Source organism: Tasmannia lanceolata, unplaced genomic scaffold (assembly GCF_043159265.1).
Source record: "Tasmannia lanceolata isolate RefF3 unplaced genomic scaffold, GAP_Taslan_0.1 ptg000005l, whole genome shotgun sequence".
Taxonomy (NCBI): Eukaryota; Viridiplantae; Streptophyta; class Magnoliopsida; order Canellales; family Winteraceae; genus Tasmannia; species Tasmannia lanceolata.
The window spans coordinates 9546589-9573332 of NW_027518682.1; the positions used below are offsets into that span (position 1 = coordinate 9546589).

Here is a 26744-nt window from a genome sequence, read left to right on the forward strand (position 1 = left end):
TTTGTTCAGTTTAAAGCTGCCAAGCGAACGTTAGAGGCCCGCCTTTTTTCCTACCACTGACCTGCTCTTTGTCGTCTTCTGCAATTAAAAGACGAAAATTTAATGTACTAAAATGCCCTTATGTTTTTAATTATTTCGGTCACCGCTTTATTTTCTCCGAAAATTTTGTATATTTATGTATACAAAGTCCGGTACTCCAAGTAAGGCATTGAAAGTCACTTTCATTTGGCACGTGCGGTGAGAATTTTGAAGCGGAGGAGGATGGAGCGAAGGTGGTCTCAAGACTCGTAAGCACGGGCAGTCCTTCTTAGGGATATAGCAAATTGGGATAGCCAATCCCTGGATTTTAATCTAGATAAAATTACCCAGGGACTTTTTATCCCATGATTGACGACGAGGTGGAATCTGTGGGTCCCGCTCACTGGCTGAAGTGAAGTTTGGGTCCAATCATCGTCACGCATGATTATTGGAAATGGTTACGCATGGCAGGATCATCACCAAGATCTCCAAACTGCACGCGCTTTGTACGACGTTTTGGAGTGATGTGCCACTTGGCGTGCTATAATTATGACAGCGTGGAACAAAATCAGTGTGCCACGTTGCCATCTCAGCCTCATTTTTAGAAGAAAACGACTACAACGGAAAGCCACTCTCACGATCATACGGTGAGAGGCAAATTTTGGGTCCAATGATACTGTAGAACATCATGGGGCCAATCGTATATAAAAATCAACGGTTCAGATTTTTCTTAGAGCATTCATAAATGAGGTTTTATGGGGCCAAACTTATATACTAATCATAAGTAGGGCTCAATAAATGTCTTTTAGTAAGAAGCTTTCAGTGCCTTTCGATGTAGCGATTTCCTTTCATAATGTCCTGCTCAAAGAATATAAATTTTGTTTCTCGCTCAAGAACTAATGAAAGATCTAGTAATTTGTGGATGCACTTAATATAGGGATTCTACATGAAAGCGAAAGATCCCACATCGAAAAGAGTTATATATATATATATATATATATATATATATATATATATATATATATATATATATATATATATATCCAACAAAAGTGAACTGATGTGCAAGGACTAATAAGAACTTGGGCAGCCACCCCATAAATGGCTAGCTTTTAAAGGTGAGTCCCAACAAGTGGCATCATAGCCCAGGCATTATAACCTCTGTGTGCCCTTGAATATAGAGAAAATTCCTGAAGAAATATCTAGTTGTTCCCATGTTGCTTCTACGAGGAGGGAGAGATGGTTACGGTTCCACACGAAAGCAAAAGATCCCATGTCGAAAGAGTGAATTATAATGACTTGTGCATTTTCCCCTTAACAGCTAGCTTTTAAGGGTGAGTTCTACGTGGGCCCCGGAGTCCCCAACACTTAGAGAGTCCATTCAATCTTAGATGGAGATCCAGTGTGGTAACCGTATTAATTTGATCTCTGTGTCTACTTTTTGGGCGATAAGCTAGCCCTAACACTGCCAATTATTTTGTAAAAATTGAGATGAAAGACCGATGTCATTGGTCCATCTAAGCATGCCACTAAATCTCAAATATTGATTAAGATAGCCCTAACACTGCCAATTATTTTGTCATCTGCCTATATAATTTCTCTTTCTGTTTAATTAAAAATAAGATTTTTTTTTAATTGTTTATTTTTGGACAGCTAAGCACAACTAAGCTATCAAAAAAGAAAAAGAAAAAAAGAAAATGCTACACATCTCTATAGTAGCTTACCCATAACCCTAACTTGCATTTATCATATGAACAAAGTCATTGGAAAAAACGTCAGAGAGTCAAAATAATAGTATTCGACCTTCCCAAAAATATAGCTAAATTTAAAAAATCAATTTTTCTATATCTGATACATATCTGACAGATAAGAAACCGTATTAGTCGCCTTCAAATCTATTATACAAATCTGCAATATCCATCCAAACATGGGCCCACTCCAATAGCGCCGACCCCATCCCTCTCTAAAACATTGGAAACATGCATATTCCAACCAGCTTCTATTTGTCCTTTCCGTCTTAACTTTTAACTTTTATTAAAATATGGACGTCTGTCAGATCTCCACGTGTCGAAGTTTGACTGATTCTAAAAACAACGTAGCCATCGCAGCCCTTCTCTTAATGAAGTGTGTCAATCTACAAGAGATCCTCGTGACGTTTGACTGTATGTTTCTGTAGTCCGGAGTCCAGACCGTAGTCTATTTCCAATTAGGAAAATGCCAAATTCTCCTAAAAAAGAGGGTCACTTGTAGGCTACTTCCTATGGGTTCCACCTATACGGCTTTTACGTCATCAGATCCAAACGGGCCAAATGCATCCGATCAGATGATCCTGAGTTCTTGATCCATACCTCAGGTTCAGGGTTCCATCAGGAAAAGATAAACCCTTGATTTTTTTTTTCTTCTTTTTGGGATAAGACCAAGACCAAGACCATGTAAGTCGCTCATGATGTTCTCCATGATCAACGGCCTTGATATTACCTAGTGCCCTGAAAAATGGCTTTTACGATTGAATGTATAAATATGACTTTCTGTGTAAAAAGTAAGAGATAAAAAGCGCTTTAACCAATTAACCGGATTTGAATAGCATGGACCGACTACTCTGACCGGATTTGACCCGGTGTAAATACAAAGTAGGAAAAGGCACTACTACCTGATGTCGAGACTTTTCAAAACGAAGGGAACCCTTTGTTCTCACTCTTTATTTTATAATGTTCTGATTGGTTGTTAATAACCTTTTGCCCACTCCTTCAATTCATGCTGTGCACTTGTAATCTTCTCTTATTTAATTAGCTACATCTTTACAAAAAAAAGCAAAAAAACCATGAAATATTTGTTGACCGAAGGTGAACAAGGGTAGAGAGGGCTGGTGGAAGAGAGATTTGAGATCAGGGATGTAGGTGAGGAGAGCATGTGACAGGGTTGGTAAACCATGAAGAAAGAAAAACACTCTTTAAAAAAGGAATTTTGTTTTCAGAGTTTTTCAACCTCATGCCTCTCTACTCTCTCCTCATTCACCACCCGCTTTAAATCTTCCTCCGTCCCTCCCTTGCCTCTATGCCCCTCTCTTTCACTAGTAAAACAGATATTCCATGAATTTTTTTAACGGTTGCCAAACATGTCCTCAGTGAGAAAATCTCCATTACAATTCTGCATTATGGGTCACTGATCTGGTAGTTAATATTGTTTGTTTAGTGCGATTTTAGATTGGAACAGTTACAAAGGGGACCACTAAATAACCGGTCACAAATCATCATGTCACTTGGTGGTTGGGCAACAAAAGAAGCTCGCAAGACCTATTGCTTTCCGTCTTAGACCCTGAGGTTTCAAAGTCATCAAACACACCCCCTGTGGTTCCATGGGTTTTTTTAACATAACAGAGCTGCTAACGGATTTGGGTGAAATGACTATTGTACCCTTTCGTTAATAGTTTTTAAAAAAAAAACCATTTCGTCTATTTCCTCATTTCTATCGAAAGAAGCTAGGGTTTTTCAGTGGAACAAATCTAGGATTTTTCGAATGTGTACTTCATCTTCAACGTCAGTCCGCTGTGATTCGTCTTCAACCATTTGTCGTCTTCAACCTTGAGTGTCTTGAAGCTCTGTTCACTGCAACAACGTCGTGATTCATCTTCAACAATGACATGTCGTAATGGAGTAACCATGGATTTTACTTGAAGCTCTTGAAAACCCATTCGATGATCCACTTGATGCCATTTGCTAATTGGAGAAATAAAAAAACCCTAATCCCTTGGAAGAAGAACCCAAAGCCTTCGGATGGAAATCCCCTTGATTTTGCAAACGAATGGCAAAACCCTAATGTTCTGTAAAGAGGGGAGGAAATAATGTTTGGGACGAAGATGGGAAGGGCTTTTACTGCTTTGGAATGATGAGCAAGGGTATTTCCGTCATAAAAACATTAACCATGGTAACTTTAGTCGTTCCGTCGGGTTTAACTAACGGACCGTTAAAAGAGGGGGTCTACTTAAAAGTGTCAGAAACCACAGGGGGTGTGTTTGATGATTTTGAACATCAGGGTCTAAAACGGAATATGGCCAAACCACAGGAGGTTTATATGTAATTTTCACAATCAAAAATGTGAAACAAGAAGTAGTCAATGGAACCTTGTGATCGATGTCGGTCCCATTGCTTCTACCAATTGGAGTAATCATCGGTTGACCTTGCAAAACCAGTTTAATTTACATGATTAAGGCCGGTTATGTCATCAATTTGAGGATTAGTAATATTAGATTGAAGCAGTTTAAGTATAATGAACTCAAACCTATTTAGATGTTGACAAAATTTTAAGGCAGAAGATGATATGTTCCGTTGCATGTTTCACGCCCACTCACAAACGATTTGAAACGGGATGATTTAGTAGGGGGCAACCTCATGGTAATACAATGGCATAGTGGTTCTCGCCTTTGACTGATCTGAAACATCCATATGTTGGCCTTGTTTTGTATCGCTCGAGCCCGAAAATCATGCAATCTTGGCGTCCAATATTGGTGTTTTTATCCATTTAATGTGATTATATATAGAGGAATGCTAAAGTCAAGAGCAGCCCTGCAAAAACAAATGAAAGGGCAACCCTGGTTGGACGTCAACATCCTGCATTTATAGAATGTGAAAGTTTATGAGCATTAAATGAGGGAGCTCAAATCCCATAAAAGCAATAAATACACATTAAAAAGGATCAATAACAATCAACCCCCACATATCTTATATTGACCCCTTTATCTCTTTCTCTCCCCTCTGGGTTAGAGAGAGACATAAGGGGTCGATTTATAGGAGAGAGAAAGAGACATGAGGCGTCGATTTAAGATATATATGGGCCTATTTGTCACTCCCCTGAAAGTTACACAACACTAGATGCTACAATTGAATGGATTAATTGATTTTCTGGGCGATAGAGGGCATCCAAAGCAAGTCCAATCAAACACATGGTTCTAGTCAAGTGGGACCTCCTGGATATTGGGGCACACCTTATTATATTAAGATGATGTCTCCCTGTACTCATCTCAACTCAACAAAGCCTTTGTCCCAAACTAGTTGGGGTCGGCTAAATGAATCCTTTAGAAAAAATTCCGTGAAGAAGGTGAAAGGAATCTATCTGACTCTAATCCTGGCTCTATTTGGGTTCTTCTACGTGGATCATTTTCTTCCATTATAATCTATCCAAGGCCAAGTTCTCTATTATGTTCCTAGCTATCAAGTCTTTCCTCACTGTTTCTATTCAAGTTGTTTTTGGTCTGCCCCTCTACTAAAACAGACATTTAATATAATACGTGGCTACGTATTTGAGTGTACACAAAAAAATAAAAAGAAAGTAGAGCCCATATATTTAGATGATATGAACAAGGGAGGTGATATATTTGCTACTGGATTTGCTAGCGTCCATCATATTCGTGAATGGCCCGTTGCATGTGAGAGCAGCCACCTTGTGAATGAAGAGAAAATCTGCAGAAAAAGCGAGCCCATGTGGCTGCTCTCACATGCAACATGCCATCCGCAAAATGCCTTCTGCGATGGATGCTAGCAAATCCCCAAGGGCGGTCAAAAACTACATCTAAGTTACGGTTCACATTCAACAACAGAAATTTATGTTAATAGAATGTAGGATTACGCGTTTGCTGTATTTTTTTTGGCTAAAGGGGATCCAAAGCAAGGCCTATGAAACGGACGGTCTGGATCATTCGAAAGTGATACATAGAGTACAATAGTGGGAGTAACTCATTGTACTATTATGGGTCCTCGTCTACTAAAATAGAGCAGTGATAAATCGACCCCATATATCTTAAATCTAACCCCACGTAGGAGAGAGAGAGAGAAGAGAAGAGAAGGGGGTTGGTTTATCACTGCGCATTAAAATAAGCTACTGACTTTGACACAGCCATGATTTAATAAGAGAAATGATAAATGCGCCCCTTTTCATGCCCTTTTTCATCACTTGGGACACTAGGCTAGAATGTATCTGTGACTGCAGAGGGGAAGGAATGAAGTGAGTTACGATGCAGTCGGGTGTCCATTGACAGCTCTCTCGGGAACTGTAATAACCATTGACAGCTGTTTAAACAAAAAAATACGAGATTAGTTAGTGCAATTATCAAAACATGGCCATAAGACATTAGTTAGAATCCTTATAACCAAAAACCCTAAGAAGACGGCAAAACTGATGAGTGATAGAAGAAAATTTTATGATCAAAAGTAATAAAAAAAATTAAAGCAAAAGTGCCTTTTAACAGAGAAAGGAAGCTTTTTCTCTCTTTTTGCCTTTCTTTATTTGCAAACACACCTTTAACTTTCTTCCCAAAAGAAAGGTTTAAGAATGAAAAGAATACCGGTAACGCCGAAGCTTATCCCCATCTCAGTCGTTGCCCACCTGCTTAGCCCGTGCACAGAATGTTTGGGCCCCGCTGTAGTGACCAAAAATCCAACAGAGTAATAATATCCAGGGGGATTCGCTAGCGTCCAAGGCATAAGGGCATTTAATGGATGGTCTGTCGCATGTGAGAGCAGCCACTTCATTAATGAAGACAAAATCTACTGAATGGGGAGCTTGTGGCTGTTCTCACATGCAAGTATGCAACCCCTACAGGGATAGGTCGCTAGCAAATCCCCGCACCCTCAAAATTTGGCATGACTCTACATTAGTTTGTCCTGTACTCGAAGCAAATCAAATAAGACAAACTGAGTGCCTGATACCAATTCCTCATCCGGCGGGCTATCTTTGGTTTCTTAAACGGGATAGTGAGGCCCATCAACATCAGGGCCATTGTATATGGACCCAGATGATTGAAACGGGAGGAAGTGATATGTTTAACCCCTTTTTTTACTTGGCAGAGCCCCTCTAATGTATTTATGACAGCTGTTTTACACTAGAGGGGGCTGTCCCAAGTTAAAAAAGGAAGGATATATCATTTCTATCGAAACAAGCAATTGTGTTGGGCCAAGGTTTTAAATTTCGACCGAAATCCGAGATTTTGGGTTTCGGTCGAGACTGAAATCGAAATTGGGTAAACTCAAAACGTTACAAAATTTTGACTGAAATTTCAGGAATATCACAAAAAAATATGGATTTTATTCATTATTTAATAATTTCCCCTGAATTTCGGTAGCCGAAATTTTGTACGTGATAAAATATTACTATATTTCATTTCAATAGATTTCGTCTGAAATTTTCTGTTTCGATGAGGACCGAAACTCATTCCGAAACCGAAATTTAAAACATTGTGCTAGGCCACAATTTGAGGTGGCAGACTGGGGTACGACCTTATCTTCTCTTTTTTGCTTGGTAGGCAAAAAGGCTAAGCAAAGCAATTATAGAGAGGCACGTACATGTCATTAGGGGAGTTAATATGCCCAGATGGTCCCGTGGAGCCACCTCCATTAGATCCATATAGTAAGGTTCGAAATTATTTAGGTTCGTGACTCTATTAATGTCAACACAAAATCAGAATGGAGCTTCGAGGACGCTAATTTACAAAAATACTCTTCGTACTGTTTTTCGTCTCTTATATTTTTTTATTGGGGATTTGCTAGGGACCATCGCAGAAGGCGGGCCTAGTGACTTGAGTGATGTCCTAATAAGATAGCCATACTGGAAGGTGCGACTGGATCACCTCCTTTTCAGGGAAGGCTAATGCTTGTTGGATATTTTGGTTTTATTTTGGTTTGACACGTATGAGAGAGTAGCCACCCCGGATGAATTAAACGAATAAGACAAAATTTGAGCCTGTGTAGCTGCTCTATCATGCAACAGCCCATATGCGAAAATGCCTAGTGCGGTGGCCCCTATCATATACCCTATTGGCGAGGGGTATTTTGTAACATAAAAAAACCCTGCTCAAAATGACAAACACCATTTAATTTGGGCAGTGATAAATCCATATATCTTAAATCGATCCCATATAGGCCGTGCTTAGAGAGAGATAGAGTAGATTTAAAGAAAAAGATAAAAGTGCGGACTGGGTTTCGAGAAATTACGGATTTCAGATACTTTTGAAAACAAGCATCAAACATGGGTGATTCTTCAAAATTGGGTGGAAAAAGACTCTGATACCCTTATGACATGACCAGAGTCCTCGTATGTTGCCCTCCTGATGGATGAGAACGCCAATAATTATCTTTAAAAATTTTAAAGGATAAGAACGTTAATGCAGGGGGAGTGAAAATATTATAAAAAAGCGTTAAAGTTTCCCACTTTTCACATCAAATCACCTACGTCTCTTTTGGTTTAGAACGGCGACGTTACTGAATATTTTGTTATTTCCCACATCTTTTTTGGCTTAGAAAGCCGCCGGAATATCAAGTACGCCGTCGGATTAAAAAAACACCACCGTTCAAAGATATCAAGTACGTCGCCGGAATTTGATGCTTGTTCACAAAAGTACGCAAAATCCTTATTTTCTCGAAACTATCACAAGCATTCCGTACTTTTCTCCCCAAAAAAAAAGAAAAAGAAGAAGAGATGTTATGTGGTTAATTACTTGATTTATCACTGCCGTTTAATTTTCCCATGATTATTACTTTTCCTTCCACAGCCCTGAACCCCAGTCGGATAGATGGTCCGATTCTAAATGGATATTGGTCGTGATTAAAAAAGTAAGATCCGGAAAGGATCCGTATCTCCTTCCCGCTAACTACGTGCTATTGGCCACTGGAAATGCAACAAAAGAACCAATACACAGTCCCAAATCTCCCATCATCGTCTCTGAAAACACCAAATGCCTTAGCCTCTCCCGGGCTCTCCTTCGAGGCACCATCCAAATTCAATTTGAGAGGTGAGGGGGATTCCACTATACATAAAAATAAACTTCAATTTGAGAGATTTTGTGGGGAATCCCAGATTTTTAACTTCACAACGGGAAATTCTTTAATAAGGTACGTAGTCTTCTAATCTCTTTATCCGATTTTAAGCATCTTCTTCTGTTGGATTCATTTTCAAAAGAGGCCAAAAAACAAAGATGAATAAATCCATTCTTCGTTGGACTAAATCCTGAAAACTTTACGAGTTGATTTTCGCCTGAAATTTACTGATGATGGAAGCTTCTGTTTCTTGCATTTTACAAACAGTTTTATATAGTGATGCATGGAATTTTTTATGTGACAATGGTGAAGTTAGGGTTTATAATCGTATGACATTTTCTCAATAATCTTCGATTCGACGAAACTTTCTGGAATGGAATTGGAGGTATTTTTTTATTGAAAAATCGCAGCTTTAAATCCTTTATGGTGGTTCCTCGAATTGATTTGGTGCTAAAAGCCATAGTTTGAGAGGCTAAAACGTAATTCAATCCGGAGAACCAAAATGTGTCTGGAAATTGGCATTGGATTCGCTGTGATTATATGCATCAGTGTAGAAGAAACTTTTCATTATGCAATTGGGTTCCTAATTATGTTTTAAGTTTAATTTTAACCTTGTATTCTTTGTTTTTTTAAAAGCTTTTTATTACTTCATGAGATTTTGAAATGGGTGACACTGACACACCACAAGTTGATGATTCATGCAACGATCGAATCTTGTCCAACTCATTTTGCTTGTTTGGGTTTCACATGTTTCTCTATTTCAGAACAAATTGGAGAAATTCCAAGCGAGTTTCATCATCAGAGAACAAGAACCAAATTGATTTTGTCCTTGGGTAGAAAGAAGAGGTTATAGGCTCATAGCGATCCAAAATTTAGAAATCTATATGGAGGCCAGATGAGTACTTATGGATTGATTTCGAAGGATTATTCATGAACCCACGGGCTTTGATTGTAGAGAGCTACATTTTTCTTATTTGGTATGTGCTTTGTGGAGTGGGTGAAGTATATTTTCTTGATTTCTTGTATATGCTTTGACGCAAAGTTAATAAAATTAGGAAGATTTGCTCTTGATTGGTCATTGTGAGGTCCTTTGATTGGGGATTTCCTGATCAACTTTATATGGTCCAAGAACCCATTGTGGCCAAAGAGAACAATATAGATAGAATTGGGGGTCGGGTTGTTTGGAACCTTGTGGATAGTTGTTTTGGGGGTGAAATTATGGAGCTTCTCGTTATTTAGCTATTCTTTTATTTCCTTTTCTAGGAAAAAGTGTTAAATATCATACTTCTGATGAGAGTTTCATCCCTTTCTGCATTAATTCATTTCATCAACTTGAAACACCAATAGATACTTCTAGGTAATTAGGCAATCTTAGTTTTTTTTTTGAATGGTAAGACAATCTTAATTTTTTCTTCACTATATCTTCTTACACTTGAATTCCTACAAGGCAATTGCCAGTGTAAAATCATAACCATATATCAGCCATATCATTGATTGTGATTTCTATATGGAGAGGTCACTTTTCAGCTATTTGAAGAAGCTTTTGAATTTGCTTCAAGTGGTTGCTTTGACACATAATTTGTTCTTTAAGTTTTAACTACATACATGGGATGGGTATTAATTTTATTCTATCATTTACTTGTGCATGTCTTTACAAACATTGTTTGATCATGATCCAATATTGTAGCCCACATTGTTTGATCATGATCCAATCATTTCTTATATTGTAGCATCTAACCTTTTGTTTGTCTCCATCTACTTTCCACCTGTCTTTGTAAAACTACCTCTGACTCAAAAAATGTTGTTATGTTTAGTTCCTCAGTCCCAATTCATATTCAAGGCAAAACACAATCTCAGTCTATAGCCACTGTTTAAACATTCCCTGAGTCAATCATCTACGCGTTCAAGGTTACTAGGTTTTACCTTGGTTGAGTTATTGTCTGACTCTAGTGTGGCCCTACATAGTCAATAGATATAAAATCCTTTTGACTCTCTGAATTAACGAAAATTGACCACGTCAATCATTGTCTTGATTGAGTCAACTCGGTTTTTCCTTGGCCAAGTTCTCGTCTTAGTCCAAGTTTTTAAACACTACAATTACCCTCCTGTGCTCATCACTGTAGCCAATGAAGATACATGCGCATTGGGAGATAAGTTCTTGCAATTAGTAGCTGGAATGTGAACATAGTAGATGCTTCCAGTGGTCAAAGTATAGGGTAATCTGGAACTCCCCATGTAAGAACTTGAAAAGGAGATTGTTTTCCAGTGATTGAGGAAGGAAGCATCCCAGTGTCGAAGGCCTCTATGATGGGGTATGCAGAAAGTGAAAAAGTAATGAAGACCAGCTTCAGTGAATCAGTGAAATTTCGGAGTTTCCTCCCCACAATTCCATTCTTAGATGGGGTATGCAGATAGTAGAATCGCTGCAAGATGTCATGTGCATGACATAAATCCTTGAATACAATAAATGTGTACTCAGCGACATCATTACTCCTCAGAATAATATGAGCACCATAGTGTTTAGTGATGAAATATCGAAGCAAGTTAACATAGATTAAACTTCTAATTATTTTTAAGAAAATAAATTCATTTAGAATGAGAGAAATTATCCAATATAATGACCTAAAATGGAGAGCCAGATAAGGAATCAATTGGGGAAGGTCCCCACACATTAGACTGTACAAGTTCAAAGCGAGAAGAAACCCTAATATTATTAAATGAAGGAAATGAAAGTGCAACGTGTTTCTCGAGTTGACAACTTGTAACACAATTTGTACTCACAAACATTACTTCATGAAAAAAGAATGAAGGATTGAGGCACTAATTGACATAAAATACGATGATGTCTATGGTCTAGACTCTAGACAATGATGTCATATGAATAACAAGGGTGAGGATGCTGAGTCAGAAAAAACTTTGATGTCAGAATTTGGTTGTGAAGATCACAAATAAGAGAATGAAGACAGAAGGTAGAGATTTCCTCCATTAACGCCTCTAGCAAGGAGTTTATCGTTTGTAGAAGTAACAATGGAACTAGGAAATAAAAAGAATAAATTTTACACATGTTAAAGTTCCTTTGGATGCTTGGGACAAGATTGATGTTAGGAATACGAAAAGACCCAAATGAAGAAGATATAAGCTGCTGGTTAATATTCTTAGAAAAAAAAGACATAATCCAAACAAACATGGGTCGCTTTCTTATCATTCACCCCAGAAGCTTCCTAGGGCGTAGAGATGAAAATATCACCCATGTAATGTGTAAGAGTCACAGGGGTGAACTGCTGGTACTGTGCATTAAACCGATAACAATCTATAGCGAGTGCGGTTACAACGACCACAAATCTGAAAATTGATGAAACTTTGAGCAGCATTCCTAATATGATGAGAGGAGTTGACAGCCTTGGCTACATTGATAAACTAATGTGGATTGGATTTGGTCTTTCAGAAGATATGTCAAACACCAATATGTTCCGTTTCGGCCAGCATTTCGTTCGGTTTTGGTCCATTTCGGCCGAAATGGGACGAAATGTCTTGTTTCAGCCGAAACACCCCTTTTTCATAAAAATGACAGAGATGCCCCTTAATGGTTGGTTTTATGTTTTTGTCCATTTTGCCTTCATTTTTTACCGTTTCACAGCCGTTGGAAGGGTATTTTCTGCATGTTTTCATCTACAAGCACTTGCACCTCTATATAAACCCATCTAAGCCTTGAGTTTCTACTTCTTATACCGCCTTTCTTACTCATACTATTCCCTGCTACTCTCTTCTACTCTACTATTCTATACTACTCTCTTTTACTCTACTCTCTACTACCACTCAAAAGGCTTCTACTCCAAACTAAAGGCTTCTAAGTCAACTCCAAAGGCTTCTACTACTATGCCAAGCAGTATAGATAACCTATATACTACTGTGTACCACGTTCTTCTACTCCAAAGGAAGGATTCTACTCTAAAGGAAGACTTCTACTCCATTTCTTCACAATTCCCAACGGTACCCCATATACATTTACATTATTCAAAAGAGGTGCCCCAGTATACCTTACTTTTTTTCTTATTTCATTTGAAATAAATTTTAAAAACAATATGAGTCCGGGACTTTCCGAAGGAGCCTCTTCTATTGGTTCTGCACCCACTAGATCAAATGAACCGACATGGTCTTGGATTAGTGGTTCCAAGTCAACGAAACAAAGTAATTTGCATGTTTTGTGATATAGTTACATCGGCTGGAGGTATAACTCGATTAAACGAACATCTAGCGGGTGTTCCTGGCGAAGTAAGATCATGTAAGAAGGTAGATGCTGATGTCAAATGGAGAATGGGAAAACTCTTAGAAGATAAGAAAAAAGAAAAGGCTAACAAAAACATAGTTAGAGCAGAGGTAGGTAATCCGTATGGAATACCACAAGAAGAAGAGGAAGAAGAAGATATTGATATAATTAGCTCACCCCCGACACGGCGTAAGGGAAAAGAAGTTGCAGAAGCATGTAGGAAGAGGAAAAGGAAGAATATCACTTTGGGGGGGGGGGGTGGGTTTGAAACAAGTTTTTGCACCACGAACAAACCCTGGATCCCACCCAAACATTAGAAGTGATTTGGCAATGAAAGAAACAGTTGATCAGGCTGAAATGGCGGTTGGCATGCTTTGCTATGTTGCCAAACTTTTCAATGTTGCCAAGTCACCATATTAGCAACCAATTTTTGATGCCGTAGATGCCGTAGAATGATGTTGTAGGGTACCTTCTTATCACGATTTAAGAGGGCCCTTATTAAAGAAAATAGTGGGGGGAGTACACAGCTATTCGGGGGAAGTCTAAGTTTCATGGAAATTCACTGGCTGTAGCATTATGGCCAATGGATGGATAGATACTAAACAACGTTCCCTAATAAGCTTTTTAGTATATTGCCCTAAAGGAGTAGTATTTCTTACATCTATTGATGCATCTGACTTAGCAAAGAATACTGATGCATTATTTAATACTTTTTTGAATGGTTGCATTATTCAATAGTTTTATACGTAGGTCCGGAAAATGTCATGCAGTTTATAACTTATAGTGAGCCTAGTTATGAAGCTGCACCAACAAAATTAGAAATTAAATATAACACTTTCTACTGGACTTTGTGTGCAGCCCGTTGTTTAGATCTTATCTTAGATCATCTTGGCAAACCAGATGTGTTTCCTATCATAGGAAATACAATTGAGAGGGTTCGAAAGATAACAAGATTTATGTACAACCACGAAGCCTTGTTGCATATGATGAGAAATAAGTTATTAAAAGGGAGAGACTTGTGTCGTTCAGTGTGGACTAGATTTGCAACAAATTTCTTAAGCATACTCAGGCCCAGGGAAGAGAAATAGGAGGAGGAGAAAAGAGAAGAAAAAGAGAGGGGAGGAGGGGGGACGACTCCTTCTTTTGGGAGTGCACGTTTTCTTTTCTTCAACCATGGGGCGTTGTGCCTAGACCTTCAAGTAAGAATTTTGATGGGTGCATACTTTCTATTTTCATTTCCTCGTACACATATGTTATTGTGCATCATGATACCCGGATTAAACACATGTGCAGTGATGTTGGAGGGGAATACACATTCCAAGTCTTAAAGGAACTGTGTCACTGCAGTGCAACAAATTTTGTGCCCTTGTGCCCCTACACAAAACGATGTGGCTGAACAAAAGCATCATCATATTAATGAGGCAGGCCTTTCGATGATGTTTCACTTAGGTGCACCGTGCTCCAAGGCATCTATGGTCCAGAGTATTTCATATTTTTGTCCATGTTATTAATGTGCTCCCATCTTCAAAGGCAATTGTCTTCAATATTCGTTGGCTACAATAATGAAGTTTGTAGATATAGGTTATACTCTCTTGCATCATGACGAATTTTAAACTCATGTAATTTTTCTTTTGATGAGAGTTGCTTTTATGATCCTCTTGCCATCGGCTGTGAGATTAAGTGGGAGACATGCAACTCTCCTTCTAACACGTTGATTGCTGATCATGATGATTTTAATTTCATATTGCTCATTCGTCGACCCCAACTAGTTTGGGATAAAGGCTTCGTTGAGTTGAGTATTGCTTATTTGTCAATGGATGCCTCGTCTTCTATTCGTCACACTGGGGTTCTTTAGTAATGTGAAAAGTTTATAGCCACCAACACAAACATAAACAAGCATTGGTATCAACCAAGGAAGCATGATTCTTCCCTGGGAGCCTTCGATTCCCGCTCTGGCAACCTTGAGCAGGATTCTTCCCTGGGAGCCTTCGATTCCCGCTTTCGATTCCCGTTTTGATTCCCGCTTTCGATTCCCGCTCTGGCAACCTTGGTATCAACAACAACAACAATCATCAATGAGCCAACTTCCTTCATAGAGGCTGTAACTAATGAACGATGAAGCTATGGCTAATGACATAGGAGCTCTATACAAAAATAACACAAGGGAAGTTGTGCCTAGACCTTCAAGTAAGAATATTTTTGGATGCATATGGGTTTATAAATTAAAACAGAAATTTAATAGTACTATAGAAATGGGATAGAGAAGTGTGTTCCAGCTCTGAGATTAGAATTCCTATTGTGCAAGTTTGGGAGCCTCCGGAGAGGGGTTTTCTCAAGCTCAACTTTGATGGTTCTAGTCTTGGCAATATAGGGACGGCCAGTATCGGGGGAGTTCTTAGGGATGAGGAAGGGATGGTGAGGTGGGCTTTTGCGGGTCCTATTGGAGTTTCCGATTCCAATGAGGCGGAAGCCCGGGCGATTCATCAAAGAATCAAATTGTTGGTGGGGGAAGACCTAAATCGAGTGGTGGTGGAAGGCGATTCCATCAATGTTATTCGTTGGCTCTCCGGCTCCCATATTTTTCCTTGGCGTTTTGCGGATTTTTTCAATTAGATAAGAGACATTGTGGGCATCTCTAGTATTTCCTTTCGCCATATTAGGAGATTGGCAAATGGAGCGGCGGATTCCTTGGCTAGGAGAGGGGTCCAGCTGGAATCCTTTGAACAATATGACTTCCTTCCTCCGTGATTTTTGTGGTTGCTCATCTTATTTGTACATTATTTGTGATCTCTCTTGTTGTTTTTTACCATCTCGGTCCTTTTAATGCAATCTTTTACCATTAAAAAAAAAGTACTACAGAAATGTACAAATCTAGACTTGAGGCAAAAGGTTATAACCAAGGTTCCTGGTTTCGGTTTCAGTATGTGTTTTGGTTGTGATGAAAATGGAAACTGATGCAAATGATGGACATTTAAGATAAAATTTCAGGAAGTGCTAGAATAAGCACAAATACGCATTAAAAAAACTATCACGTAAGGAAAAAACCACCCATAATTGTTTATTAACATCAAAGACCTCATTACATGTGCTATTACGCATGTCTAATAATTAAGTACTTACTACAATTCAAAAAAAAATAAATTTTTTTTACTACTTACCACATTTCACATGTAATTCATATAAATATTCATACACAATACACACCTCATTTTTCATGCAATTCATATAATTATAATTATGTAATACGTACTGGTATAGTATACCGCTAATGTAGATATAGTTTTGGTTTCATAATTCATTTCGGTTTCGGTATGTATTTCAGTGGGGATGGGAATCGATCATTTTGTGTCTATTTCAGTGGAAATTTATAACTGTGGTTATAGCCAACAGCATGGTCTTGATTATGATGATACATTCATTCTAGTAGTTAAGTGCACCATTGTTCTATTGGTTGTAGCCTTGAGATACTTTGGCATGAAGGATCTTGGCCAGTTGAGATACTTTCTAGGTGTAGCGATTGATCACACCAAAGAAGTAACACTGAACCAATGAGCCAACCTTTTCCTAGTAGGCCTAACCAAAATGAATAGAGAAAACTATGCTTACCTTTGTCTCCAAGACATGCTAGAGTAGGAATCAAGCAAAACCAAAGGCATTCGTTGGCACCCGAGATGCTAAGGATCGAAGACTTTTGGGATATTGAACAAATTCCATTAGTAAAAGATATAAATCCATTGGAAAATAAAAAAGATGCATGTCCGATGAAATGGTACATAATAGATCTCCTTAACAAGTTCCACATAATGAACTGCGAACTAGTCAGCACTACAACTGTTTGCAATAAGAAAATGTCGAGAATGGCATGCCATTTCTCGACAGTGCCCTTACTATCCAACCCTTTTTTTTGAATCTATAGATTGGCGTGTGAGAAACTGGCAAGGATGCTTTCACTCGCGCAATTTCCATTGATTCAAACATTAGTGTTTATGGGTGCTTAAGAAAAAGAAACTGGGCTTCGATGGGCCTTCACAACTCCCCTCTACATGATAAGGGTATCAAACTGCAAGGAGAAGGGATAAAAGATTCCTTCATGTACACAAGTGTAGTGGGTGCTCTTTAGTATCTTACAATGAGAAAAGCAGTTATCATATATGCTGTGAATTTGGTCTGTCAGCACTTACATGATTCCAAAGAGGAGCATTAGCAAGGCAGCAAAGTTAGTTTCAAGCTACATCAGAGGAACAAAAAATTATGTACTGTTTTATGAGAAGAGAAAGCAAAAGTCACTTGAAGGCTACTAAGATTTTGATAGGGCAGGGGATGACCAGGTGCACCACTGAAGCAGTATATACTATATAAGGCTATGCTATCCATTACAACTGAGCTTAATTGGGCTAGGCACTTAACTACAGGAGTTACATATCATTTCAGACTCACGTACTCTGTATTGTGATAAAATGCAATAGAAATGACACAAAATCTTGTATTTTGTGCCTGGGCCATGTGCATTGAAATAGATATTATTTCAGACTCACGTACTCTGTTGTGATAAAATGCAATAGAAATGACACAAAATCTTTTATTTTGTGCCTGGGCCATGTGCATTGAAATAGATGTTCATTTCATTTGTGGAATGGTAGAAAATTGAGAGGTGATACAATGGTTCATGCCAAGAACCTTGCCAAGTAAGCATCAGGTAGCTTATAGGTTCACACAGGGGCTGACTGTAAATCAGAATTTTCGTTTACCAAACAATCTGAAAATGTTCCAGGAACACTTCAGCTTGGAGGGAACTGGTTGACATTATTGTGTGTGTGTGTTTGTGTGTGTGTATTCTGTAATGTTTGAGAATCAGAAAGGAATCATACACAAGCCACATGAAGTGGGTAGGCTCTCCTATCTCTCTCCTTCACCCTTCTCTCTCTTGAACTTTTTACACAAAAAGCTCATAGTTCAGAAGTTCTCTGGTCAACAATTGGGATCGGCTATTTTCCGAAACAATCATGATTGAGTTATCCAAAATTTTGCCAAATCTGACTCAAGATTTGGATTTTTATAAATTCACATGACTCATTCCATCCCTTCCTATGTGCTGGAAATTCACGACTTCACTTTAACTGATTTCTGCAGTTAAGTACATTTGACTGGGGTCTAAAATAACATACTGGGATGACCTCCAATGTGGATTTGTTCAATAGCCTATTGGGCAATTTTGTCAGTAAGTATATGTTTGATTACAAATATGTTATGCAACATGCAGCCTATTTGCAACTTGCCAATAAGCTATATGCATTGGCCGGCACTAGAAGGGATTCTGCATACAAAACAAAACTTTTCTCCAATACCGACCAATATTCCTTTATGGTATCTGTGCTGAATTCGTTATTAAAATGCTATGAAAGATACAATTGGCTAGCCATTATTTTATAATCTAAACCAACAATTGAACGAGTTGTGCAGATGGAAAATTACAAGGGGAATCAAAGACTATGTATAGTATATCCTTAATATTCTATCTTCATAAATGATTACATTTTTACTTTTTTTGGTAGCTGCTCATAGAAGGAACTTGAGATTAGGACACAAGACGGAACCGTGCCAGCACAACAGTCTCATCGCTACACCGACGAGTGTATTGGCCCATTCGAGCTGATTGCATTAACCAGATTAGGTATTAGTCCCCACATGCTCTATCTTTTTACATGAGACAACTGAAAAGCCAAGGTTGGACGCCTTATTTTCAATTTCATCGCTTGCTTATCATCTCATTAGAAATCAAAAACTTCATATTAAAATGTTACTTTATGATTGTGTAACTCACACATGTTCAGTAGAAGAAACACCCGGGTCTCTTTCACCACTTTTGTTTTGTAAAAACACAGTTTACCCGCTAAGAAATTACTAATGGTGTTTTCAAATTCCTATGATGATGTGGAAGTAGACAGCAACATGGAACCCAATTCAGATATTTTTAAACAGTAGGTTGACTTTCTAAAATGCTGTTTGGAAGGAGGAAAACTGCAAGGGAGGCAAAGGGCTTACAAAAGGCCTCACCAAATTGGTGAGATGCATGTTAGAAACCCACACCCACTTGGGTGAGGTGGGTTAGAAGGATTCTCTTGAAGCTATCAAGCTTAAAAGTTTTTGGAAGGCTTTTTTTTTAAGCACTCAATGTTAAGGTTCACTTGAGCTCAATTTGCATGGCATCAGCCAACTTGGATGCCTTGTGAGTCATGTAATGCAAGTTGCATGGCTTTATCTATTACAATTGAATTTCATTGAAGCTGTCTTCTGTTTGTTTCTTTCTTTGAAGCATGCATGTGTTGATGCACCTTGGGTTTCTTCCACCAAGCATAAATCTCATCATCAAGGATTAATTTAATCCTTAAAACAGGGGAATCTGTCCAAATAAAATGATTAAAACATTAGTTAATTTGGTCAACCAAAGACTCTTATAAACTATTTATTTAGTTAATAATGACCAATATCTTATGTTTAGGTCATGTTCGAACCAGTCTGAAGTATCAGTTTTCAGGTCAGTTTATCAGGCAAACTATTATTTTTATATTTTTTCTGTCTGGTCAACTTGCAATCGACCCACTCCAATAGGCCTTCTCAGGTGCTTGATGTGAAAACATGTCATTATTTAAAACTCCCGCGCATGGATTGCTACGCTTGAAACTCATATTTAAAATATCGGTATTTTTATTGAAATTATTATTTTAAACATATTTGTATGAATAAGAACTGCAAAAAAAAAAAACAAAAAAAAACTCTACTTTTCTGTCTGCATGGTTGGATGGTCAGGATCATTTGTATTATGGGTCCTGTGATAGAGAATTATGGGTCCTGTGATAGAGAGACGATTAAAATTTGTTCATCAGATGATCCAATTGGATATTTTTTTAGCTTTCTAAAGTCCACCATTGGATGGTACGGATCATCCAAAGGCATTCAAAAGGTGAAAGGCCGAGTGGAATTACTAAATGTCGACCCCTTTAGTGCAACTGGTTGGTTTTATTGGGGCTGTTCTAAATAGGGATAGAAATCCGTGGATAAGTTGTTCTTAAGATTAGCTCCTCTGCTTCGATAATCTTATCTTAAATAAATCCCTAGGATTTGCCACTCTGCTTTTGTTAGGATATCCTACTCATTTGGGCGGTTCTTGACACTACCAAAGGATAGCAAGCCTATCCAAGCATAAAATAACCCCTGTTTATTGACAACAGCTGGATTTAGGGGTGCAACACGGGTGGGGTTCAATCCGAAAAAAAGCCGGGTCGGTTGGGTTGAGGGCTTGGGCCACCCGATCCGAGTGAAACCCGACATTTTTATTATTTTTTATTTTAGTAAGCTTAAAAACTCGGGTTAGGTCGGGTTCGGGTTGGAAAAAAGGGTTCCTCAAGTCTGGTGGGGTTGAACCTCATCAGGTTGGAACTCGGGTCGGGTTCGGGTTGGCATCAACCCGAACCGAGTTGCACCCCTATGTAGATTATATCAATACTATAGACCTGTTTGTTTTGGATTATAAGAATTGATTTGAGTCGGAGACTGATTATTGGACTCCAAATTTAATGCATTTTTAGTCCAATAATCAGATTTGGACTAAAAAATCAATTCTCAAAATCCAAAATAAAGGCCTAAGAGAAGCCCCCTAATACAATTTAAGGGCAATAAAAGATAGCAAGCCTAAGATTTTATTTTCATACATAGATCGACATTCGACCCATGGAAACAAAAGAAATTCTCCCCATGACTTCAGGACCCATTTAGATGCACCAGTGTCTCCCACTAGAGTAGCGGGCTGTGGACGAATCCTACAACTCTACTTCTAAAAATTACCTATTTAAAAGTGTTTTAGTAGTAGAATTGAAGTGTGCCGCATCAACACACAAGGGACTGACAAGTAGGATAGTGGACAAGTAGTCTTTCGGGGGGTTTAGATCCTTTTTTGCAACCTAACGTATACTCTCAGCTTTCTAGATGAACTTTTTTCAACCTTCAGTTTGTAGTTTCACAAGGGTCCTACAATTGTATGGTTAGGATCACTCGATGGGTGTAATGTTGAAGTGTGTTATGGCCCACTAGATGGGGCTCAATAGATTAGGCGTCCGCTAGAAGAAAAGAAAAGAAATTTGTGATACACATAGAATAGATCACCAATTTTCTCGCCCCACCATGGAGGTCCTATGAGGTTAGGATTTAGGCCATGTTCTCATTGATGGGCCCAATCACCCATATCATTAAAATTAATTTTTCCTTTCTTTCAAATTAAAAGCTTTAACCAGATGTTGGTGTGTGATAAATTGGGAAGAAGAGGAATGGAAGGAAAAGATTGTGATGAACATCCCATGTGATAGGAAATCTAGAATGGGATTGACCCATCAGAGAATTTTTTCCATTAATGCGAAACCCAAGATCTAGCCCAATAAGACGATTTCAAACGTATATAAGAAGGTTGTTGTTGATCATCCTTCTCATAAAAGCCTTATCATGTGCAGATCTTTCTTAACCAACTTGCATCTACTTACAGATATCCGTTGAGCTCTCTTCATCTAAATCACTTCTATTTATTATTCGATTCATTATATAGAAAGGTGAACATGTTGCCCATGCAGTTGCAGAAAAATCACGTGATCTTGGTTTCTTAAATCAGAAGAGTAGTCTAGACTAGAGAATGATATGATAATGGCACACCGCACACCTACTTGTCCTTGTTTCCTTCCACTTCTGAGTATTAGATATTCTCAAATCTCAATATCTGCAATCCCCAGAAATAAAACCATGGGGTGGGGTTCAGTTCAGTCAACAACAGCCTGAAAAGCAGAGAAATCTACCCCCAATAGAGGGATAAGTGAAGACCGCCCCCATTCGCTGTTTTTTCCGTTTCTTTTGCATGTGAGAGACTCAGGATTTTTTTATTTTTTTTTAGATTAATCGGCGGATTTCCCGGCACGTTACGGTGAGACAAGCAGGGGGAAAGGCAAGAAAATATATAATAATATAATAGAAACGGCCTCATGTGCCTCTGCAGATTTTTAGAACATGGAGTCACGTGATCAGTGGGGTTTCGGCCGCTTGTCCCATTCTCTGTTTGGTGAAACTTACTATGTTCAAAGCTGTGGCACAATTAGGGGTGGCCAACCGGTTCGGTTCTCGGTTCCTTTTTTTTCGGTTCTCGGTTCCTTTTTTTTCGGTTCTCGGTTCCATGAACCGTAAGAACCAAACCGTAGTACACAGTAGGACCGAACCGAACCGGACCGAACATAATCGGTCCGGTCCGGTTCTTCGGTTCTAATGACTAATTATTAATTATTAATTATAATTTATAAAAACTTTTAATTAAAGTTATAATATAAGTTACTTTCTTATTATAAGAATAGTATTAACTATTACTTATTAATATTATAAGTAATTTATATTATTAAGTATATGTATAATAGAAATATAAAAATATTATATATATATATATATATATATATATATATATATATTCAAAGTTCGGTTCTTCGGTTCCGGAACCGAGAACATTAGACCCGGAACCGAACCAAATAAGTTTGGTTCTTCATCAATGGAACCGAACCGGACCAAAAATATTTTTTTACAGTTCGGTTCCGGTTCGGTTCGGTTCTGGCCACCCCTAGGCACAATGTAATTGTATAATTTGATCTTATGTTTTTACTTTTTACCCGGACCGAAACGCCTTTGCTTCTATTTGGATGCCCACTTGATAATATCCCCCCCCCTTTTCTCTATAAATGAAGAGAATCTCTTTGGTGTAACATAATTCCCATGAGAAAAAAATACAGAAAGGCAGAGGAAGAGGAGCAAATGAAGTTAACTAATTAGTACTAGAATCATCAAAGTTGTTTTTGTACAATGTGTGTAAAACTAAAAAGCATCCAAAGCTGGGCAACACACTGACCACCAATTCTCTACCTACTACCTGCCAGCCAGCCAAACAAGCAACAACCCAAACCCACAAAAGAGGCGCTCCCATAAACCCTCCTAGTACAAACCCTCCTTTTTTTTGAACTGTTTGAAGGGGACCCTCCTAGTACAAACCCTCCTTTTTTTCCAACTGTTTGAAGGGGACACCCCCCCCCCCCCCCCCCCCCCCTCCTTTCTATGGCTCTATCCAATCTGTAAAAGAACTATCAAATATCTTTTCTATCTCTCCTTTGCTATGTACAAAATCTAAAGTAGAAGCAAGGTATATGCTGAACATACACACAGACCCTTGTTCTAAGAACAGGATCTGATCAATCCCAAATTGTATAGATTCCTTTTCACTAAGTTGCCGATGGAAAAGATACCCACACCCCCATTCTCCTCCCTTGTAGACGATTCCTTCTGGAGGGTGGATGGTTCCTTTACTTTGAGGCAGCTTAGCCCAATTCTTTGTCGGACTGCCTCGATCGTCTTCGAGTCCACTGGATGACCAGCAGCATCGGTCACATGGAAAACATTCACCGCAGTTTCACCCTTTGTCGAGATATCTGCCCTCGTCACCGATAACCCGTTCTCTCGGAATGTACGGGTCACATCTGAAAGTAGCCCCCGGCGATCGGCTGTGCATAGCTCCAGTTTCACCCCCTGTCCACCAAGCCAAAACAACCTTCAGATACTATTCAATCAATGCCTGCCGAATTTCAAGAGGGAAATCATCCTAATTTCAAAACTTACATTAATATACTTAAAGCCACAAGAATCAGATTCAAAATTTCTCTCCTCTACAAGGAATAAAACCGAAAGGCAACAGTAACAGCAGAAAAGAATAATACCTCGGATGCTCTCCTTTCAATTGCAGCTTGCAAACACTGAATTACACGTTGCCTTTCAGCTTCTGAGCTAATGGGGCTTCCATCTGTATGTCTGATGTAGAATTCCTACATTCCAAAAGAATCCCTAATCATAAACTAGACCCAACAAAGGAAATTGAAATTGAAATTGAATTCAATTAAGAGAAATGAAACAAGTTCAAACAAAAGGCCAAAGAAAAGAACCTGATATGCTTGGGAGGAGTCTGTATCAAGGGTGGCATGGAAGACGACATACTCCATATCAGTCAGCGTGCAAACTATATCGAACAATAGCTTCTGCCTATCATTAGACTGCACATTAACTACAGAGTACCCACGCTCAGACCAGTCTTGAACAGAGACAATTGGAGAAGGGGATGCCGATTTTGCCATTGATTTCCGCTCATAATCTCGATCGGCAAACATGAGCTGGTGAAGCCGCCTTTCGGTGTGGGTGACAGCCATAGATACAGCAGTCTTGGCGCTCCGAATATCATTGTCGCCCTTCAACACATTCCTTAAACGCCCTTCAATTCTACCAATCTTCTGGGAGTCTTGGATTGGTGAACCAGAGTCCTCGTCCTTAACATAGATCAGTGAAGCAATCCGGCCGTTGTGGGTCCACACCTTGGCTTCCACCACATTGCATTGCAGGTCAGCCAGAACTGCAAACACCTCCGACAGCAATCCGGGCCGGTCCGTACCGGTCAGTTCCAATGCCGTTAGGCCTTTGAAACCGTTAGATCTTGGAGCATTACTGCTTGCAAGAGACTGAAATAAACCCAATTAATTAAGAAAATTAAACCCAACTGTAATTAAGAGAAAAAACAGTCAGGAGTAATAATTGCATTGATTGTTTTTATTTATCCTCTTCACAACAACGCCTTCAGTAAATTAAATGAAAATACCTTTTTATTTATTTTTATCAGGGCTTGTGGAGTCTCTGTTACCTGTTCAATGTAGCTGATAACGCTCTCGTCCGTAAGCTTGTTCCCGTTTTGATCAGTCACATGAAAAACTGAAAAAAATGGACAGAGAATCAGATGAAATTTTCATGGAATAATAAATGTCTAGAGAGCAGAGAATAAGCACTTTAAAGGAGTGCCCTTACCATCCATAAACCATCTTCCGTCAGAGGAGATGTAGGCCTTCTTGATAGATAGGTTGAGATCAGTGAGGACCTGAACAGCCTCCAGAAGGATTCCATGTTTCCTCGCGCTATCCACCTGAAAAAAGACCAAACAGAGCAGGGATTTCAATCTCTGTTTCTAAAAAGTTGTTGTTTTGTCTAACTTTGAAATTTGCCCTCCTTCCTAGGGTTTGTGAGAGGCTTACCTTGACCAGAGTCGCAGTAGCGCATACGGCATTGTCGATCACGACCCTGCGAAGCAAGAGAGAAAGAGAGAATCATCAGCAGAAGAAGAAGATTTTGCAGATTAAGGAAACAAATCGGAAAAGGAATGTAGGAGTAGGTAATGAAAGAGGTCAAAAGTGGGAAAGAGAGATCAAACACTTGGAAAAATCAAGACGAGCTTAGACCGAGATTTCAAGGTTGGAAAAACACGAGATCTTGTGTATTAAAGTCAAGAACTCGGTGAGAGAAGAGGAAATCTGCAGTTTTGCGTAGAAATTATTAGGCTAAGTTTTTCTCTTTGAAACGAATGAATCTCAAAAGGCATGATAAGAGATCAGAACAGAAGAAAACAACAGAAAATAAAAACAATTCAATGAATCCATGAAAATAGCCAAAATTGCATCAAATCTCGAGAAAGAAGAAGAGAAATGCACCGAAATACAGATCCAAATCGTCAGAAAACATGAAAAAAAAGAAAGAGAGAGAGATTCAAATAGATACAAACAACAAAAATCGCTAAAAACCGAGTCAGATCTCCAACACAAATCAAACAACCTTCAAAATTACAAAACAACTTAACAAAAAACTGCAGATCGACGGAAAAACACGAAAAAAGCCACTAAAATCTCCAAATAAAAAACAGTGGACAAGTTGAAGACAGCTGACCTCGGAGTGTTCATCCGTATAACAAGCTTCTCATACTCATCTAGAGATGCAGGCCATTCCATCTTTTCTTCCTCCTTTCACAAAATTCACACCGAAACCCTAACTCTCCCCCACCCCAAAAAAAAAAAAACACTTCCCTCACACCTTATATCTCTCGTCTTCGAAATCCCGACGAGACAAACGAAGTTAATAGCCTAAAAATTCTCAAAGAAACCAATGCCAGGAAAACTTTAGCTTCCTTTTCTTGTCCTAATTCAATCCTCTATAGACGAAATCGCCGTTATAAATGTTTCGGTGTTAAACGAAAATAACGCCTTTGAGTTGAAGCTCTGCAAAAATCGCCCTCTCTCTCTCTCTCTCTCTCTATAGAAAACAAGGTTTTTTTGATAGGCACGAGTCACGACTCGAGCGTTATTTAAAGCTCAAAACCACGCCTCTACGCAAAGGACCTGCCCGAGTGACCGACCACGCTGACCTACTTGCCAGCTATTTCCAACCAAGGTCAACCACCTCGGGCAGGGCAGACTTGGTGGGACCCACTTCTCTATAAGGACTCCGATCGGTTGCCCCGTCCAGCTCGGATGCACAAAACTTTCTCTCAGTTGCTTGTGATTCAAGTTTTGAGTTAGGAGAGAGGGGGGAAGAGGGGTTGTTGAGAGATTTCTTGTCCTACGTGGCTTTAATTGTGGGCCCCGGTCAGACGTGGTTGGGGTTCGCTTGCTAATGAAGCAGAGATCTCTGCCGACTTAATTCATCATTGTCATCTCGCCGTCCGTGTCGGATTACTAATCTTTTCCTTCTCGTTATTGCCGTTGGGGTCTCTATGTTATGAT

General features: G+C 39.0%; 1 protein-coding gene and 1 long non-coding RNA gene across 2 annotated transcripts; one reads left to right on the top strand and one right to left on the bottom strand.

Annotated features, from left to right (window-relative positions):
- Positions 1 to 8522: 8522 nt before the first annotated feature.
- Positions 8523 to 14848, top strand: LOC143876585 (uncharacterized). Its single transcript, XR_013250424.1, has 4 exons — positions 8523 to 8897; positions 9587 to 9799; positions 13948 to 14288; positions 14383 to 14848. It is a non-coding gene; the product is annotated as an uncharacterized LOC143876585 (long non-coding RNA).
- Positions 14849 to 22921: 8073 nt separating this feature from the next.
- LOC143877411 (ACT domain-containing protein ACR8-like) lies at positions 22922 to 26282 on the bottom strand. The gene is made up of 7 exons (XM_077379448.1): positions 25912 to 26282; positions 25227 to 25272; positions 25003 to 25117; positions 24842 to 24909; positions 24096 to 24662; positions 23874 to 23978; positions 22922 to 23685 (listed from the first exon to the last, which is right to left on the bottom strand). The coding sequence occupies exons 1-7, from the start codon at positions 25971 to 25973 to the stop codon at positions 23335 to 23337; spliced, it is 1314 nt and encodes a 437-aa protein (XP_077235563.1). The 5' UTR covers positions 25974 to 26282; the 3' UTR covers positions 22922 to 23334.
- Positions 26283 to 26744: the final 462 nt, after the last annotated feature.

Coding starts and splice junctions, on each gene's coding strand:
- LOC143877411 (XM_077379448.1), bottom strand. CDS start 25,973: ATGGAATGGCCTGCATCTCTAGATGAGTATGAGAAGCTTGTTATACGG. Junction 25,273..25,911: donor ATACGGATGAACACTCCGAG/GTCAGCTGTCTT, acceptor CTTGCTTCGCAG/GGTCGTGATCGACAATGCCG. Junction 24,910..25,002: donor CGGAAGATGGTTTATGGATG/GTAAGGGCACTC, acceptor CATTTTTTTCAG/TTTTTCATGTGACTGATCAA.